Source organism: Salvia miltiorrhiza, chromosome 4 (assembly GCF_028751815.1).
Source record: "Salvia miltiorrhiza cultivar Shanhuang (shh) chromosome 4, IMPLAD_Smil_shh, whole genome shotgun sequence".
In the NCBI taxonomy this organism is placed as follows: domain Eukaryota; kingdom Viridiplantae; phylum Streptophyta; class Magnoliopsida; order Lamiales; family Lamiaceae; genus Salvia; species Salvia miltiorrhiza.
In genome coordinates, this window is record NC_080390.1 from 2,052,712 (window position 1) to 2,072,751 (window position 20,040).

The 20,040-nt window shown below is 38.3% G+C and overlaps 1 protein-coding gene and 1 long non-coding RNA gene across 3 annotated transcripts; one reads left to right on the plus strand and one right to left on the minus strand.

The window, feature by feature from the left end:
• Positions 1 to 943: 943 nt before the first annotated feature.
• Positions 944 to 6,132, minus strand: LOC131022155 (serine/threonine-protein kinase BSK2). 2 transcript variants are annotated; one of them, XM_057951573.1, is made up of 10 exons: positions 5,657 to 6,132; positions 4,953 to 5,173; positions 4,263 to 4,398; positions 4,016 to 4,149; positions 3,396 to 3,501; positions 2,354 to 2,439; positions 2,042 to 2,227; positions 1,789 to 1,953; positions 1,525 to 1,638; positions 944 to 1,411 (listed from the first exon to the last, which is right to left on the minus strand). In XM_057951573.1, exons 1-10 carry the CDS (start codon positions 5,736 to 5,738, stop codon positions 1,160 to 1,162), a joined length of 1,482 nt encoding a protein of 493 aa, XP_057807556.1. In that variant the 5' UTR covers positions 5,739 to 6,132; the 3' UTR covers positions 944 to 1,159. The 2 variants fall into 2 exon arrangements, with proteins under 2 accessions (XP_057807556.1, XP_057807557.1); XM_057951574.1 differs by having other exon boundaries at positions 4,953 to 5,155; positions 5,657 to 6,131.
• A 2,584-nt stretch (positions 6,133 to 8,716) lies between these two features.
• LOC131022163 (uncharacterized) lies at positions 8,717 to 10,536 on the plus strand. Its single transcript, XR_009101160.1, has 2 exons — positions 8,717 to 8,904; positions 9,901 to 10,536. It is a non-coding gene; the product is annotated as an uncharacterized LOC131022163 (long non-coding RNA).
• The last annotated feature ends 9,504 nt before the right edge of the window (positions 10,537 to 20,040 follow it).

A 20,040-nucleotide genomic window follows, 5' to 3' on the forward strand; every position in this document is an offset into this window, starting at 1 on the left:
ACTCGATGTTAATTTTTTATAAAAGAATTAATAATAATTTTGGAGGGCAAATTGCTTTTACTAACACTTTTTCTATGAGCCCAAATTGTCACATTTTATTCTAATTTTGGCCTTTGCCTAGTTTTAGGAAGGAAGAATTGACAAATAGTAGAACCAGCTACTACTAATTTCTTGTGTAGCTGAACTTTGTGTGTGTGTGTGTGGGGTTCCTTTTTCCCTTTTTCTTTCATCAACTTGAAAAGAACACATTCATTTGCCTACAAAAGAAATGACGGAAAAAAAAAAAAAAAAAACTCTGTATATATATTGATCAAGCGATAAGGGGTTAATGTCTAAGGCCAAAAGTATTGAGTTCGAGTTTTCTGTGCGCGCTCTTTAATTTTTTTTATTTAATACTGTTAATTTATATATATAAAGAAAAGTACTCCCTTCGTCCCGCTCCAAATGTCTCATTTCTTTTGGGCACGGAGATTAAGAAATGTGCATAAAGTAGATAAAGTGGGTTGGTGAAAATTGTTTAAATATTAAATATATAGAGAGAGTATATTGTCAAAAAAGGAAATGAGACATTTGAAGTGGGACAACTCAAAATAAAATATAGGACATTTAGATTGAGACGGAGGGAGTAGTGGAGTACTAGTTTGGTTGAGCCAACTACATGGTTAATTTCATTGAATCTTATATCAAGCAAAACACACACTCACACACCAACTTTGAACATCCCAACAAATAAGAATATATTTATGAGACCCTAAAATTTATGAATAGACAGTTAGTGTTTCCTACCACTATAACACAAGTGGGCTTTCCTCCTAATCTTTTGTCTCCACTTTCTAAGCTGACACTCATTCATGACTCACTTCGCACTCTCTCTTTATCTCATTTTTGATAATCTCACTTTTTCATTTTTATACACTCATGTAAATGTAAATGGAAATGAAAATTCTAGGAGATTGTAGACTATAATTGTAGCCAAACAAGTAGCAAAATTTCACATCTAGATACAAATTGCACACTAAAAACTTGGCCTCGAAAACTCATTTACACACTTTCCTCTGTAAACTCCACTAGAATTTCATAGCCCAATCTTGAACAATATATCAAATCAAATTTGGACAATGTAGCCAAGACCAAGTGGATTTGTGTGACATAACATAAACTAGTTGCGCCAACTATTTAGCTTCTTGGCTTCGAAGGAGGCTCCGTCGTTGAGCATGTCTTGTGCATCGGTCTCCATTCCGAGCTTAGAAAGGGCGAGAGCCTGCACGTAGAAGGCCATTGGCCACTCGGGCAAGCAAACCTGAGCTTGCATAGCGTCCCTCAGCGCCAACTCTGGCTGCCCTATCATCAAATACGAGAGAGCACGCCTCACAAACACTGTCCCAGACGGAACAGACATCATCGACACCAGCTACAGATTACGATTCTTTAGTAGAATGAATTTAACAAAGACAGACAAAATTTAACGAGTGACATGATTAATGATCTTTATTCTTGAAGATACCAATGTGAGGTGAGACGTACCTTGGAGTAGTAGTCGATTGCACCCTTGAAATCCTTGTCTCTGAATGCTATATCGCCAAATTTCTTCGTATTTAGCATATCTTGAACTTGTTGCGTCCATTCTTGGAATGAGAGCTTCACCAATTAAAAACATCAAGTAAGGAAGCATGTGGCAAAATTACACGTTGAAAGCATAGAAAGGAGTTGCAATACCAAGTTTCAGCCTCAGACAATTCTATGTTGCAGTTGTCCATTCATTTCACCAAAATAAGACGACTTGCTCACCTCATTTTCAGCACCCTCTTCATCTTTGTAGCCCGTTTTGAGCATAATATCGTGCACAGCAGTGAGATCCATTCTCGCGCAAGCCTTTCCAAGAGGCGAGAGCATGGTAGGCAGAGCAACAGCAACAGGAGTCTTTGTCAGACCCATCAGCACATGCGATGCAACCTATAACATTTAAGGGAGAAAGAGTATCATGTCATTAAAATGAATCGAGAAATTAAGCAGTGCTCGAACAGAAAACATAAGACATTACCTCCTGCTTTTGAAGGGGCGTGACAGCAGTGAGCAAAAACTTGACATCGGGTCTATCTTTGGCCTCGTATTGGAGACACTTGGATGCAAGTTCCACCAATGTCGTAGCATCTTCATTAGCATATTGTCCTTCCAGGGATGAATCCATCAGCAATAAAACATTTTTGCCTCTTATTATATCCAAGGCCTGCAACAGAAGAAATATGAATCCTCTAGAAATGCGTTAAAGCAAAAAAAAATGTAATTTTTCATCATTGGTAGCGTATGTGGTCAATTTGCATAAAAAACATTAGATTGATTAAATGCACCATACGTGGCTAGGGGGAATATGCTTTCCGCTCAAGAGGTCCAGAAGAACAGTTCCATAACTGTATATCACACTTTCTGGGATAACCCTGCCTGAAGAAGTTAAAAAAAAAAGAAAAGGAATGTGTCATTACATAGGGATAGGTTATGGATCATCAAACTGAGACAACTAATGTGTATATAGAGAAACTTCTGGGATGAGATTTCACCATAAAACTTGCAGCAAGAGAACATGGTATTATTCTCTTGGCTCAGAAGGGAGTATGAAAGAGTTAGAAAAGACGGTATTGGCTTCACATGTGGTAGTTACATGATTATTACATGCACACTAGCTACATCGAATGGGTTCTATAGTTTTTCCTTTCTTTAGCAATAACGATAAAGAATATCGATATCCTATCCACCTCCACAATCATTAAATACAAAGTAGCAAGCAAATCATATCTACAGGCAGCCAGTTTCAAAGATTAAAACCCACTAGCCTCGGTATGAACCAATTTTCGATGTTACTATCAGGGAAATACACTTGCAGCTAGAATTGTTTTTTCCTCTAAAATTTAGATTTCATAAGTATCCGGCAATGAAATCTTAATCAACATGCTGCATAGAAATCTCTGAAGTTGATAAATATATATATATATATATATATATATATATATATGAAACAGTGTCGATTAATAATTATTTACAAGAGTGAAACAGATCAGAAGTCCGTTCGTCAAAAACTGTCGCTCAACTACATATCACTCAGAACTACATCTTTCCAATTTTGAGATTAGAAGAATCTAAGATTTCCCTTTTCATATTTTTGGATGGGGATCATGCAGTAAATCTTATAAATTAATTATTGAGGAAAGCCCGAAAATCTAGAATTTACTAAATAATAATGACCCAAGAGAGGCTGGCTACTCTTAGCATGCCAGTCAAATGATAACTTTGATTCAGTAACTTCCAAGTCCACAAAACAAACTATTTTACAGTAATCTCAAAAACACAATCCGTGGAAACAGCATTTTCAAACTTGAAAGAAAAAGAAAAAAACTATGAACCTGTGCGCAAAAACTCAGGGGGAGTGTAAGCTAGATTGGTGCTATAGCTCTTCCCATCCCTGCTGTTCTTCATCAAACCAAAAGTAGATAACCTGGGGTCACCTTCCTGTGTCATCCCACCTTTGTTCAATCAGTACGATAAAAACATTTCATTTCACAGTTATCACTAACATGAAGGTATTATCTCATGATGCACCGTGGTCCGTGATCACGTCAAGGAGGATACTGAAGGTCATCTGTATCTGGTATACATCCAAGTTAATTTTGAAGATGTAAGCACTTCAAAATAAGTGATTTCTTATTTTTAGATAAATAGTTAAACTGCCACTCTATTAGGGAAGTGATAACTCATGTACTATATACTTCATTCTTCAGAGCATTTTTCTATTCTTGCAAAGTCTTATTTATAATTCCAAATCAGAAGAAATATTTGCTAAAGGACAAGATTCGAAATTCCGAGTCTAGAATTAATATTCTTTATGAAAGACTACGCTTTATGGAACACTTTGTTTCAATAAAACTAGTATAAATGGTCACAAAAGCAACACAGTATTGACACGCGTCGAGAGAGTGAGCAACACTTTTGAGCAGACTAACTTTACATATGTTTGCACAAGTACCTCATCGAAAAGAATTCTGTAAGCATTCAAATCATGATAAATTTTTCGGTTTTCAGCATTCAAGTGATCTAGAGCTTGTGCAATATGGTATGCAACTCTCACACGCATTTCCCATGGCAGAGGTTGTTTGTCCCCTGCACGGAAACAATAAAGTATACACTCAATTGATTAGACAGAAAAATTATTATAGGCACACCAAGCTCTAAATCTTCACAAATACAAGAGACAAAAATGTAGATAACTGTACAATGAAAAAGATGCTTCGAGAGCGTGTCATTGGGCATGTATTCAGCTACTAATAGGCGTTCATCTCCTTCAGCACAGCATCCGATTAAATTCACCAGTCTTTTGTGTCTAACTTTACCAACTCCAGCAGCTTCCGCCTGAAAATTTATTGCATGAAGAACACTATTTAATCTGCACAGTTTTTTTGGTTTTTTTAATCAAACAATTTGTTTTGATAAACAGATAGAGCGGAAGCAAGACAATACTTAGCAACAGCTTTAGCCCCCAATCAGACGTAGTCCAATTTGAGACTGTGGGCCCCTCAAGTGTCTTTACAGAAGAATGAAGGCTTCAGCTTACCAGTAATTACTAATAAGTGAAACAAAATAAAGAAGACAAATGCGAAGCGACTACTTGTGCAAAAGCACAAAAATTAGAGGAAATCGATAGAAATTACACGCATCCAGAAGTCCCTATTATAAGAGTCCCCTGCAGCAAATGCAGGAGCAAACATACATGAATGCAAATCAGAACCAATTAACTTTAAAAAAGATCGTGTACATCAACCTTCCACGAAGACAAAATGACAGAACTTGTGCAATAGAATAAGTCAATCTAAAAACAAGATTAAGATTTGATCCCATCATAATCAAGAAGCCTATGCGAAAAAAGAACAGAAAGCTGATTAACCATAGGAAAGCGAAACGCTCACCATAAACTGCCGCGCATCAGGCCATGACTGCTTTGAGAAGCGCTTGATCGCAACTAGGTGGTTGCTTCGGATCTTACCCCTATAGACAACATTAGGAGCTTTCTCTCCACTCTCAGAAACTATAAGCTCGCTGCTAAAACCATTCGTCGCAGCACGTAGTTCAGCAAGCCCAAATTCCTTGAATGCAGGCACTTGATCTGGATCTACTTGGTCCCCATTTGCTTCATCAGTATCCAATTATCATTTTTAAAATAGAAACCCCGAAACTCACAGCAACAATATGTAAAGAGAAACCAATCGCGAGAACAACTATGTGGCAGAAAATTAACAATAATTGTTGCAGTGCAAGACTGTAACTAGGCACCGCTCTTCATCCAAAAGCTCCAAATTTAAGATACATTAAAGCCATAGAAGCAAGATGCAAGAAACAAAGAGCAGAAAATTAGCCGAGAACGTGCAACAAACCCTAAAGCAGTTAACCAATCAAACAGGCGTCTACCATAATAAAAACAAGCCAGCGATTCGAAAAATTACCCAAATTAGAATGAATAACCGCATATTAGATGCGTCGTAGGTTTCATAAAAGTTGAAAAAGCTAGCTCCACTAATCACTAAAAATCTCACGTGTAAAACAAATCCATCCTAAACAAGCAAGCAAGCAGCACGCACGTTTATATCACAACACATTTAGAGAGAGAGAGTACCTAGATCTGGTTTGGAGTCGGGGTGTGAGGGTTCTTGGTCAGGGGACTGGACATTGGCAGTTTTGGACTGCAAACAGCCCATCTTGAGCGTGCTCTCATTCAACCACTAACTCACTCTTTAAAAGAGCAGGAATTTGGGCCGCTGGGTATTTGTTTGGTTCAATCGCTGATGGGTTTTCGAGAAACAGGCTAAAAATTTGATCTTGATGAGACGGAGCAAGAAGAGAGCTCGAAGCGTGTGTTTGTGTTTGTGTGTGTGTGTGTGTGTGTGTGTGAAGGGGGTTGATTGCAGCACCAAGAGCTGAGCAGTGAAGGCAGTCACATGATAAGTCGATGATTGGCACGTGAAGAGAGAGAGAGAAAGAAGAGAGAGAGAGCTTTGGTTGTTTGTTTTGTTGCATTTTCATACTGCAGCTGCACCAGTGTGTGTGTGCTCATTATGCGTGAAAAAGTGTACCTTTTTGTGTGTGTGTGTGTGTTGGGGAAAAAAAAAAATTCATGTCATAACTTTTTTTCCATCATTTGAGTTGGATGCAATTAATCAACTATCTAAAATGTCATTCTCATAATTTATCCAATCTGAGAAATCAAATTTATAAGATGATAGTACTATATACTTTCAAAGCTCTTCTCTCTCTTATGTTTGCAATTTTTTACAAACAGTTTTTTTACGGTCCAAATTGTATCAAATAGTGAGCATGCATGATAATTTATATTTTGCTTTAGGGAAAAGTTTGATGTATATTTTTCATGTCAGTATTAGAGAATCAATTTTTTTTCTCTTCTAAATGAATGTTAGAAATGGTAGTGAAAAAGATGTTTATCCTTAACCAAATTCACATACAATAGTATAACTGTATAAGATATTTGAGGAATCTGTTTGGACAATTAAATTCCAACTAAAAATGCAGCTAAGCTGATAATTGAGTTTAAATATTTGAACTACTTGGAAAATGACCTTTTGAATTCCATTATACTACTTGTCGATCCTTTGACAAGTGAATGCTTTGAACAAATCAAAGTAGTGCTCAAATTTCAAGGTCATTTTCACATGATCTACTGAACATAATACTTTAAGGGAACGTTTCATATGATTGATAAAATTGATGATTGAGTATTTTTATATCAAGAGTATGATTACTTAAATTCCACACTTTTGATGGGATAAGAATCAAGCAAAACTAGCTTAAATAATAAAAATAATCAAGGAACTTTGAATATCCCAAAATTTCAATTCAACAAAATAAACAATGGATTAATGTTACTATTTTTATCTATCAAGACTAATCTTTCAAAATAAATGTCCCCTTATAGATCAGAATATATATTTATTGAAACGTTTTTTTATGCTAGATTAGAAACTTACACGTGTTTGTAAATTGTGATCAATAGAAATTTACACATGGTGAGAATGAATCAAAAGGAATATCTCTTGGCCACTATTTGAAAGTTCCAGCCTAGTTTTTGCATTGCAGATATTAGGTGGAGATTGCTGTTACTTTAGTTGTGTATACTTTTTGTTATGGAAGTTGCGTGAACTTTTTATGAATTGTATTTGTCAACAAAACATGTGTGATGACTGATGTGTGTGTTTGTACTATGTTTGCTTTTCTATGAGAATTTGAGAAAAATATTGGGCTTTTGAAAGCACTTAATCCAATCAACATTTATACATTTATAGACGGAAGGGCCTCTAGCCCAATTAGATGATCATGATTCCTGTATGTATCAATCATCTCATGAGAAAATCTATATTTTGTAATGAAACAATATAGTTACATGACCATTTTGAAGAAGGAAACGTAATATTTGGTCACTAATTGAAAAAATATAAAATTTTATAAATTTTTTTTACTATGTTTTAAGATTATTTTGCCTTTAATTAGGGCGGATCAGATTCGGATCGAATTCTGGTTTGCGCGCGAGTTAGACACACATGGCACTATTAGTGCCATGTACTCAGTGTTGCACGAATGATACTTATGGCCATATTAGTGTCATTAGTGTCATATACATGTGTGCTGATATTATTTAGATGAATATAATTATATGACCATTTAATTTGAACACTTCCCCATAGAATTTAGATTATCATTTAGGGTTTACATCCTCCATTTAGTGTGCTGCACAAATGATACTTATGGCCATATTAATACCATTTGTGTCATATACTATCTTATGTAGTGTTGCACGAATGATACTTAATTATGGCCATATTAGTGCCATATATTTAGATTTTTTTTTCTTTTTCGGTTGGCACATATGGCATTAATAGTGCTATATGTGTCTAACTCGTGCGCAAACCGAATCCGACCCGGATCCGATCTGCCCTAGTTAAGGGCAAAATAATCTTAACACGTAATAAATGACCAGATTTTGTATTTTTTCAATTAGTGGTTAAATATTGTGTTTCTTTCTTCAAAAGCGCTCTCTTTTGTAATTTACAACGTACTAATTTTTTGGATGAATGTCACTTTATGTCCTGCGAATTACTCCCTCCGTCCCACGAATCTTGACACGTTTGGTTTCGACTCGAGAATTAAGAAGCTGTAGATTAGTGTTTTAAGTGTGTAGTTAATAAAGTATAAAAGTGATAAAATAGGAGAGAGAAGGTAATAAAAGTGATAAAGTAGGAGAGAGAATGTAATAATTATTACCTTATTTGGAAATGTGTCAAGATTCGTGGGACGGCCCAAAAAGAAAAACGTGTCAAGATTCGTGAAACGGATGGAGTATTAATTATGTTCCGATTTTACGATATTAACAAATTGATATCCAATTTATCAATATTTTTTCAATTGTGTTCCGTAAAAACTTTTCGATATTCGGGAATTGACGTGGAATGCCGGAATTTGACTACAAACTTAATTATTGAAACAATTTGAAAATTTATAATTTTTTAAAAAAGTATATTTTATAAATTTTAAAAATATTTTACAAGTTTGAAGGACTTATAAGCTCTTTAAAATAAATTTAGCCAAAACCCTTTGAAATTACCGTAGAAACCATTGCTCTAAAAAATTACTACAAAAATGAGGTTAATTAAACTGAAATGGAAGTGGAAATGGATGAAATAATTTTATTTGCACATGTTATTTTATTAAAATATCTTAGCCTTAATTTCCACATGTTTGAATGTTCGGTTAATTATTTATGACCGATCCCGAATATCCCAAACAATTCGAGCCGACATCGTTTATCTGCTTCAACAGCAACGAAAAAGATCCAAACCTCACACAATCAAGCAGGTTATAATCTTCCATTTTTATGCGATTTTGGTTAACAGTAACAAGAAATCTAGACCTAATTATTGCTTAGTGCGATTTTTTCTCGGAGAATTTTGGCTACGAGTTGACTTGGCTGTGACTATGCCGCTGTTCTGTTTGGGCAGATGGATAATTTGCGGATGAGGGTTCGCTTAATTTTGGGGTTATCGTTTTTCTCGTCTTTAAAATTTCAGATTTAAGTCAATTTTGACGTTGTGTAATCTAACTCTGCTTTCTCTCTAAAACAAGAAGAAGATAATTAACTTTGTTGTTTCTGATTATTGTGGTTTTGAGCTATATTTTGAGCAAGCTTGTTTATTCTTGCTAATTATCTACACGTTTTTATATTTCTTTCTGTTAGAAGCTTGCAGTAATTATAGCCTGAAATACTGATTTTGGAAGAGTTGTATCAGTTGTTAGTGTTGAATTCATTTTTGGAATAGCTTAATTATACATATGTTGCCGGATTTACTGATTTTTCTGGTCTCTATATAATTGAACAATATACATTTTGTTTTTGTGTAAAGACTTATTCCTTACGAAATTAGATCAGTAATCACAAAGGATTGTTAAGCAAGCAATCACAAATATATAATCTACTTGCAGGAACTATCTGATGCTTTATAATTGCAACAAAATCCTTACTCTGTTGATGCTAACTTAAATATAAACAAATTTACATTAAGTTTTGTACATTTACAGATAATGATAGATTTTGATAGTTTCTGCACATTTTATTCAACACCATTGCTTGAGATTCTGAGCGGCAAACGTTTGTGATACTGTTCATCCTCGAAAGTTTGATAACAAGTGCCTGTTATGGTACTTGAAAATTCTAGTGAGAGTTGTAAAGTCATACTCTTCACTTAAGTTCTGCTTGTTTACCATGTAATAATTTTTAGCACTACACTTTTCGGGTTCAAGTTTTCAGTTTTTCTTGATCTTTAAGTTTTCAAATTCAAGATGTTGGTTTGGCAGGGATTAGATTACTAACAATGGATAAGAAAGAATCTGCCAAGCGGGCCTCTGAGGATGCGACTCGCGAGTCTCTAATTGCAATTTCATATGGAGCACCAGATCTAACTGCTAAAAAGTCACCTAAAAGTAAACCAGGGGAGAATGTAGTTGAACCTCTTAATCATGATGATGATGAGAAATATAGATCTGAGTTGATCTCCATATCATCTTCAACATCTTCAAACATGCAAGCACAACCAGTCTTGCCCGGGCAACCTCAACCTTAGCCTGGACAACAGACACGACTGATGGCCTCATTATAACCTTTGGGATAAATGATAACAAGTTCTGGCTTGAATTTTTCCCTTACTGCAGGGGCCTTCAGTGTATTTGGCTCTTTATCGAACTGTTACCTTTCTAAAACTGCCATGGTGACCATTAGACTGGCTGATGTTTAAAATCTTGATAATGTAAGAATATTCGGACATGTACCACTGCATAAGTAGTCAGTGGCAGCCATCGCTGCAAAAAAGTTTGCTTCTTTTAGCTTCTACTTTTGCTGCATTCGACTTTGAAACTTCTAGTCACAAATAACTTTTGTTTGTGCCTTCAATATATTTTCTAATGGAATTATCTGTGAGAATCCAGTTGGAAAAATATAAGATGCTTTCAGTGATATAGTTTTATGGGTGTTAAACCAAATACAGGGTCATGTATGTCCCAAATCATTTATGCTTTGTTTTACTTCCTAAATGATGAAAAGAACTTGTTGGAAGCTAGACATCATTGAGGGCCTCTGAACTAATTCATTTCTATGAGCTCTAGACCACTGACCTTTGATCTGATTCTCTCTCTTCTTTGCCCCTACTTCTTCCTTCTTTTTTTCCCTAGACCAACATAGATGTATTTTTAATTCGGTACTGGTGAAGCCATGAGCATTGCGATTAATGTGAAGACCTCATTGCACTTTAGGATTATAAAATTGATTGTTTTGTCATTGTGGACCTTTCGCAGCTCATTTACGTGTTAACCATTAACAGCTGGAGATATTGTATTAAGTCTTACATGAGCATGTGATTAGTAATTTTCAGGTTATAAGACAGTCGTTGTGTAGTCTCATGAGATGATTTTTTTCTTTTCGAGAATGTTCAGATGGCGATTCCTTGGTCCAACCTGAAATTCAACATGGCTGGAGTTCTTTTACTACCAAGACCAGAAACTGCCTTAATCTGCGAATAAAATGAAGCCTCAATTTCTAGTGGGATTAATGGCCATATTCAAGGGTCTATTTGTTTCATGCGAGGCTTTCAGTTTGAGTGCTATAGAGTCTGGTGTCTAAGCTTTACATGAATATGTGATTAGTAATTTTCAGCTCATGGGACAGTCATTGTCTATTCTTCTTTTGCGTATGAAGATTTTCCATAAACAACTTGCAGTTTACTCTTCTTTATGAGATGCTGTGTTGCATTTCTTCCTTTCCCCATATACTGTAAGTGAGCATCTCTTCTATCGCCTGTTTATTATTGCGATTCGACTGTGTCCCCAATAATTTTTTGGTTTGTTCATAAGTTGGTGTAGTTGGTAATAACTTGTATATTTCGACTCAGCTCTTGCTTTCGTATACAGAATGATTATGGGAACCAAAAGAAGTATCATTGATGCAATTTTTTCTTTGGATGTATATGATTGGTTATTCCATGACTGCATGTAATGTAACAGTTATTTGTAGAATGAATAGACTGCCATTTGAATTAAGTGATGCCAAAAACTAAATAATAGTAGCTAATTAGAGGATTGCCAGTGATTCATGTCATCTTTTCACTGTACCTGATAGCCATAATATCACATCTTATTCTGCTGTCCCAGTTGTCTTCTTTAGCTTTTGATGATTTTACTCGATTTCCTTGCCCCTTCCGAACCCAGAGTACTTGTCTGTTTCTATACAATGGTAGTGGCTGTCTATTTAATATATTTGGAGCTAGACTTTTGCATCTTGCTGGTGCTGATTTAAGTAGTGTCTTTATTCCTTTATTATTTCCTGTTGTGAGGGTATAAAGTGATTCTTGCTTGGATTGTATTGAAGTGTCCCACATTGGATTGGAGATAGTGGCATGAGCCACTTTATATGGTGAGGCAACCCTCTCCCTTATAAGGCCTTTTAAGGGAGGAATGGGCCCAATATCCATTTCTAACAGATTGCATTTGATTTCGAGTGTCGGTGTCGTTAACTTAGATGCTTAGTGACCGGAAATAATGGCATTGCATATTTGTCTGTATTCTGATGACTTGTGTCGACATAGCTTTTTGATCGTTTAAGCTGATCTAGTCGGGGTAGTGGCATGATAATTGACTCGATTCTCAGAGAGTTTATGTTATGTTATGTTATGTTGTGGTTGCTGTGGTCCAGGGCAGATCCACAGTGTATAGGAGTAGCTTACTTTTATATCTTTTGACACTTTTCCTTTCAAGAACAGCAGAATCTACAGCGAGAATCGAATTGTTGTGAAACACTGAGAATCCCCCCATCAAATTAGAATGATTTGGTTGAGCACTAGTAGAGGTCAAGAGTTGCAATATTTCCATCTTGAAAAGTGCAGGAAGATCTGTGGATCTGTAGTTGATGATTTGGGATAGATAGATATGCCACAGAATTCAAAGGTGTGTTATCTTGATAAAGAAGAAGTGATTTGTGTTGAAGAAAGGTCCACACTGGTAGGGTTTAGGGTTTCTTGGTCGCTGACAACATCAAGCACAATGCCAACATGTTCCCTAACCACTCGTTACTCATCGATGTGAAGTTAAACTGATTCATGCAATTTTCTTTCTTAGCTTCATTTCTATTTTGGTATATGCAGAGGGTTGAGTACACATTATCAGCTAGGGGGGCTTGGGTGACCTCAAGCACCCCCCCCCCCCCCCCCCCCTCCAACTAATTTTGTTAGGGTTAATTGTTGCAAAATTCATGACTTTTCATTAAAATTGATTTTTTCTCATAACCTTTAAAATTGACGTCAAAACACATGAATTTTCAGTACATGAATGTATGGCTGCTCGTAGATACCGCCTGTATATATATATATTCAGTACATGAGTGAATACATTATGTTGTAAGCTATTGTATAGTGTCAATAAATATGTTCATATCGCGATTGCACATATATAACAAATCTCTTATCTTGGGAGTTTGGCGCAGTGGTAAAAGATGAAATTTTTCTGAGGATTGTGGAATATTTATAGAATATTGATTAATTTTGGACAATACATGATGAGTGTATATCAATCTTTAATGAGCTGCACTACGCAAAATCTTCTGTAGTAAGTTCAAAGTTATTGGTGAACATTCGAAGTCGTTATGACCTTGGGCTATATGCTCGCTCACTTCACCAACTAAACCACCTTTAAAGTGACGAGTGTACATGAGAAGAAAAAGAAAAATGTAAGTGCAGCCATCTTTTGGAAATGCATTAATTGACATGATAATATTTGCACAAGATTAAATTTAAAATGACGGGGTTCAAAAATCTTCAATTACACATGATTGCTTATCAGTGAAAAATGTTTGAAACTACTAGCTCTTTCAAATGTACTAGATGGCAAGTAATGGAGCATCCCTTTTCTATTTGACCTCATGCTTCTTGCTTCAGTTCGGAAATTGTGTTTGACAATTTAAATGTATAATTTATTAATTTATACTCTTCATGCTGGATACCATAAAATTTAATTTTGGTCCACAGATCCATTTTCTTCCAAAAATATTAATATGTCTTATGGGAAATATCTATGGAGGTTTTGTTGCAGAGAGATTATATCGTAGAAGGTCGAAAGCGAGCATGTAGCTGCTTTGTTTATTACCTCTTAGTGTTAGCATATTATGGTTTAATTAAGTATAAGTTTGGGCTGCTAGTTTCTGCATGGGCTTAGCAGGCCCACTTTATAGTTAAGCTTCTCTTGGAAGCTACTATTGACTTCCTCTAGAAGTCAAGCTAGGAAATAAAAGAAGTCTCTCTCCTTCAGAGGGGGACTTGTCTAGGATCTTTTAGCTGGAAAATCAGTGGCTAATTGCCATTTGGGCAGAGAGAGAGTTCCTCCTCTGTTGTAGTTTGTTTTTTGATTATCTATATAATTCCTCTTAGTTCGATAATTGTGTTCGTGTTCTCTTTACTTCTATCAATTTGGTCCGACCTGCCGGATGCCAAAGACCCGAAGTATGACTCGTGGGGAGACAGAGGTCAAAGACGGGGAGATAGATGAAGAGAACGATGATATTAGGGCTGAATTGGAACAAATGCGCCCTAAAATCGAGATGATCGAAGGCTTAAAGGAAGAAATGGCGAAACTTGGACAGATGATGACCCGAATACTACAGGAAAAGGGGCTAGACAGTGTGGAAGAGCGGACGAGCAGTGCAGATAACCGACAACGCGCAGACGTGGCTATGTTTGTTGAGCATGGGGCAGGCAACAGATCTATGAATTATGGGGTCGACCCATACCAAGGCCTGAACCCGAATGTGTCTGTAGCTCCGAACGGGGCATCGTCCAGTTGGGGTATGAATAAAATGGCTTGGAATGTAGAGCAACGGGCTGCCTCAATGGTGAACCTCACGCAAGAGCGTCAACCTCAATCAAATCCTGCGCAAGAGTTTAGAGAGCGACGTCAAGGCTGGGGTACTGCAAATTCGGGCATCAACCAACCCAGCGGGCGATTGAACGGAGCTATTCCACCTCCACCAGGTCTAGAAAATTATGTGTTTGGCTCAGATACCAGGCCACCGGGATTTAATTTTTCGGGAACAATGTCTCAGAGAAACCCAACTTCTCATGAGACGTTCATGGCACCAACCCGCATCAATCTACCCATGTTTGATGGGACCAATCCTGAAGGTTGGATAGCTAGAGCTGAGCAATATTTTACTCTTCATGGCACTGCTGAAGTGAGTAAAGTGGAAGTGGCGTTGATTGCAATGGAAGGGGATGCCCTTCACTGGTACCATCTCACACGCTCCAGACTTCCATATTTAACATGGAGCCAACTAAAGACTGAGATGTTAAAGATGTATGGCCAGGATCCTATGGCTAATGCATTTGAAGCCCTGATGTACACCACTCAAACAGGAACCGTAAGTGAATACGTCAACTATTTTATTTCACGATTAGTGCACGTTCCTGGTCTCGCTGAAAACTATTGTCTTGGAATATTTTTACATGGATTACGTGATGAAATACGTTTGCGCATACGCTCACGAGAAGCCAAAGATCTATTTGAAACCATATATATAGCTAAAAAAGTGGAGAGGGAGATTGGTGCTCTTCGAGGCTACGAACACAGTAAGAATTCAACTCCTGTAAAAAGTAATGCAATGGGAGGTGGTAATTGGAGTCGATATTCGTCGTCAAATCTGCAAAATAATCAGAACTTTCAAAGAAACAGTTCGGGAACAGTAAGCGGCAGCTTGGGGATGGGGAATCGAAATCAACCTACTTCCCAAAGTTATAGCTCTATCGGGTCTAGTTACAATCCGCCACGTAGCAGATCGACCCGCCAAATTTCACACAAGGATTACTTGGCAAAACAGAAGGCTGGACTGTGTTTCAGATGCGATGCGAAGTGGTCACCAACGCACCGTTGTGTGGATAAGACATTACAAGTATTTATTATCTCAAACCCGGAAGATGAAGATGCATTTCCAGTCGAGAATATGGATCTGCCACCTGACAAAGAAGAGCAGAATGACACACCACAGGTACAAATGTTGGAACTTTCCCAACTGGCCCACAAACGATGAAGATAAGAGGAACTATTTCCAATCAAGAGTTACTTGTTATGGTGGATAGTGGAGCAAGCCACTGCTTCATATCCCGCACCATGGCCACCAAGCTTGCGCTTTCAATTGACACTAGCCAAAGCTGTGCAGTGCGTCTTGGTGATGGCCGTAAGGCTGCTATCATTGGGGTGTGCCGAGAGTTGTCACTCGAATTAGGAGGCAAAATGTTCAACCTGGAGTGTCATGTCTTTGAGTTGGGAAATGTTGACTTGATCCTGGGCATCTCATGGCTAGCTACACTTGGAGAAGTACAGGCTGATTGGAGTAAGATGACGATGCGATTCCAACGTAACGGCAAGATCATTACTCTCCGCGGTGAGTCGGGCCTGGTTTGTCGTGCCTTATCATTAGCCCGAATTTGTAAAGTGCGACAAGTAGAGGCAAGTTGGCTAGTATGGGTTAGAAATACACCGCAAGAAGATGAGTTTTCTATGATTGAATCATCAATTAATAGCACAGATACCGATGACTATCTACGTCAAAAAATGGAGAAGGAATTCCCTCAGGTTATGCAGCCACCAGCGGGACTTCCCCCTCAGAGAAGTGTTGATCATCATATTCCTCTTAAGCACGGAGCTCCTCCAGTTTCGGTACGACCTTATCGATACAGTCATGCTGCCAAAGACGAAATGGAGAAATTGGTGCAAGAGATGATAGAGGCTGGAATTATACAGCCCAGTTCGAGTCCTTACTCAAGCCCAGTGCTATTGGTCCGTAAAAAAGATGGAAGTTGGCGTTTTTGTGTTGACTATAGAGAGCTTAACAAGCAAACTGTGCCGGACAAGTACCCAATTCCAGTTATTCAGGAGATGCTAGATGAATTACATGGCGCTCGATGGTTTTCGAAGCTTGATCTACGATCCGGATACCACCAGATCCGAGTCGCTCCAGAAGATATTGCCAAGACTGCGTTCAGAACTCATTCTGGTCATTATGAGTTTTTTGTTATGCCGTTCGGACTAACGAACGCCCCGGCAACCTTCCAATCTGCTATGAATGATCTTCTTCGGCCTTATCTCCGTAAGTTTGTCCTAGTTTTCTTTGACAATATTCTAGTGTACAGCGGTGATTGGCAGGACCATGTGCAACACTTATGCACAGTTATGTCATTATTGCGCGAGCACGCATATGTGGTTAATCCTAAAAAGTGTGCTTGGGGCCAAACTGCGGTGGAATACTTGGGTCATATTATGTCATTTGAGGTGGTTCAGATGGATCCGGGGAAGATTTCAGCAATCTTACGATGGCCTGTGCCCTCATCGGTGAAGAGCGTTCGTGGATTCATGGGGCTAACTGGCTACTACCGCCGATTCATTCAAAATTATGGTCAAATTGCTCGCCCTTTAACTAAATTGCTTCAAAAGGATAGAGTAACCATTTTCAGTTGGACACCCACAGCCCAATCAGCTTTCGAAGCCTTATAGAAAGCTGTAACCACAGCCCCGATATTAGCTACTCCTGATTTTTCCAAACCTTTTGACATAGAGTGTGATGCATCGGGCAGAGGACTGGGAGCAGTATTGATGCAGGAAGGCCGACCAGTAGCCTATTTTAGCAAAGCTTTATCTGACAGAAGCTCGGCAAAATCGGCATATGAGATGGAACTAATGGCCCTTGTCCTAGCAGTTCAACATTGGCGGCCGTACTTGGTGGGACGGAGATTTACCGTGCGAACAGATCAGCGTAGTCTTCGTTTTTTATTGGGACAATCGGTCTCAACGCCAGCACAACAATTCTGGGTGGCGAAATTATTGGGTTATGATTTTCAAATTGAATATAAGGCAGGGGTGGCTAACCGTGTTGCTGATGCCTTGTCTCGAAGTTATGAAGAGATTGAGTGTGCAGCCGTATCGATACCTACATGGATGGGGTGGAAGGTGATTTGTGAAGAGACTCAAAAGGATGAAAAGTTAGCAGTTATCCGGTCAAAATTGGCCGTTGGATCATCAGACTATCCAACCTACTCTCTTATTAATGATGTCCTATATTATCAAGGTCGCTTGGTGCTAGCCAAGAATTATGTATTCATTCCTCGCTTGTTGGCCGAGTTCCATGCTTCACCGCAAGGGGGACATGCTGGAGCATTTCGCACTTATCGTCGACTCGCTTCAAATGTATATTGGGTTGGCATGCTGAAGGATGTGACAAAATTTGTGGCTGAGTGCTTAATCTGTCAAAAGCAAAAGTATGAAGCACGAGCTCCAGGAGGCTTACTGCAACCTTTGCCTATTCCGACACGCATTTGGGAGGATGTTAGTATGGATTTCATTGAGGGATTGCCATGATCGGGATCCTATGATTGTATTTTGGTGGTGGTGGATCGTTTATCCAAATATGCACATTTCTTGGGTTTGCATCCATTTACTGCACGCGATGTAGCGTCTGTTTTTGTGAGGGAGATTGTTCGGCTCCATGGAGTTCCATTATCTATTGTGTCAGACCGGGACAAAATTTTCTTAAGTAGATTTTGGTCAGAATTATTTAAGGCTATGGGAACTAAATTGAGAATGAGTTCAGCTTACCATCCGGAGACAGATGGGCAAACTGAGGTGGTAAACCGTGGCGTTGAAACTTATTTGCGTTGCTTTGCCTCGGAGCGGCCCCAATAATGGAGTAAATGGCTAGCGTGGGCTGAGTATTGTTATAATACTAGTTTTCACTCATCAGCGGGGTCAACACCTTTTGAAGTTGTGTATGGGCGCCCACCGCCTAAGCTGGGGAGTTTCTTACCATCTGAGATAAGAGTCCGAGCAGTGGTTGATGAGTTAACAACGAGGGATGGTGTTCTTCGTCATCTCAAGGAACATCTTGAGCGTGCTCAACAACGTATGATTCATGCTGCTAATAAATGTCGCAGAGATGTGCAGTTTGCAGTGGGCCAAAAAGTCTTTCTCAAACTCCGACCGTATCGACAATCCTCCTTATTTCGGTCAGGGTGTGTAAAGTTAGCTGCAAAATTTTATGGACCTTTTGAAATTCTTAAAAGGATCGGTCCCGTTGCTTATCGGCTACTACTGCCAGCTTCTTCGCGATTACATCCTGTTTTTCACGTCTCGCAACTTAAGGCGATGGTGGGCGATCATTCAGTAGAAACCGAGTTGCCCAAAGAATTGTGGCAGTCTGATCCCAAATTTGTTCCTGAATGGATTTTGCGTGACCGTTGGATTTGGCAAGGAGATGAGCGTGTCCATCAGTTATTGGTGCAATGGAAGGATAAGGAGATCGACGAGGCAACTTGGGTGGGAGAGGATGAGTTCAGTGGGCAATTTCCAGAATTCAGCCTTGAGGACAAGGCTGTTTGGAAGGAGGGAGGAGTTGTTGCAGAGAGATTATATCGTAGAAGGTCGAAAGCGAGCATGTAGCTGCTTTGTTTATTACCTCTTAGTGTTAGCATATTATGGTTTAATTAAGTACTCCCTCCGTCCACGAAATGAGTACCCATTTGTGGACGGCACGGGTTTTAAGAAATGTATGGAGTGTAGTGTGAATAGTTTAAGGGTCCCACTTTTTGAGTGTATTAATTAAAGAGATGCGTGGGGTACACTTGCCAAAAAGGGAAATGGGTACTCATTTCGTGGACGGACGAAAAAGGAAATATGAGTACTCATTTCGTGGACGGAGGGAGTATAAGTTTGGGCTGCTAGTTCCTGCATGGGCTTAGCAGGCCCACTTTATAGTTAAGCTTCTCTTGGAAGCTACTATTGACTTCCTCTAGAAGTCAAGCTAGGAAATAAAAGAAGTCTCTCTCCTTCAGAGGGGGACTTGTCTAGGATCTTTTGGCTGGAAAATCAGTGGCTAATTGCCATTTGGACATAGAGAGAGTTCCTCCTCTGTTGTAGTTTGTTTTTTGATTATCTATATAATTCCTTTTAGTTCGATAATTGTGTTCGTGTTCTCTTTACTTCTATCAGGTTTTCAAATAATTATGCCCCTTTTACTTCTTTTCCAAAACTACAGAAATATTATCAAACTCTAGAAATAAAATTCCATTAGGATCTTTTAACCAAGAAAAATACTAAAAGGGAGATTTCCAAAGCTAAGATTGCATTGAAATGAATGATTTAGGAGCTAATATTGCATGTCTATGATGGATTTGATCATAAGACTAATTATGACTGATCCCAATTGTGCAACAACCAAACCACTTTGAACTCCAATTTTTCATTTATTTGAACCCTTCATTTCAATTCCAAATGCAAGAACTAATTCCAAGATTATAAACATGATATGCATGGTGAAACTTCCATTTCCTCAAACCTATATAGAAAATATTTCCAGCTTTACATCCTTTGCTATTAGTACTTGAGCCACTCATTGAGAAAATATGTATACCCTCA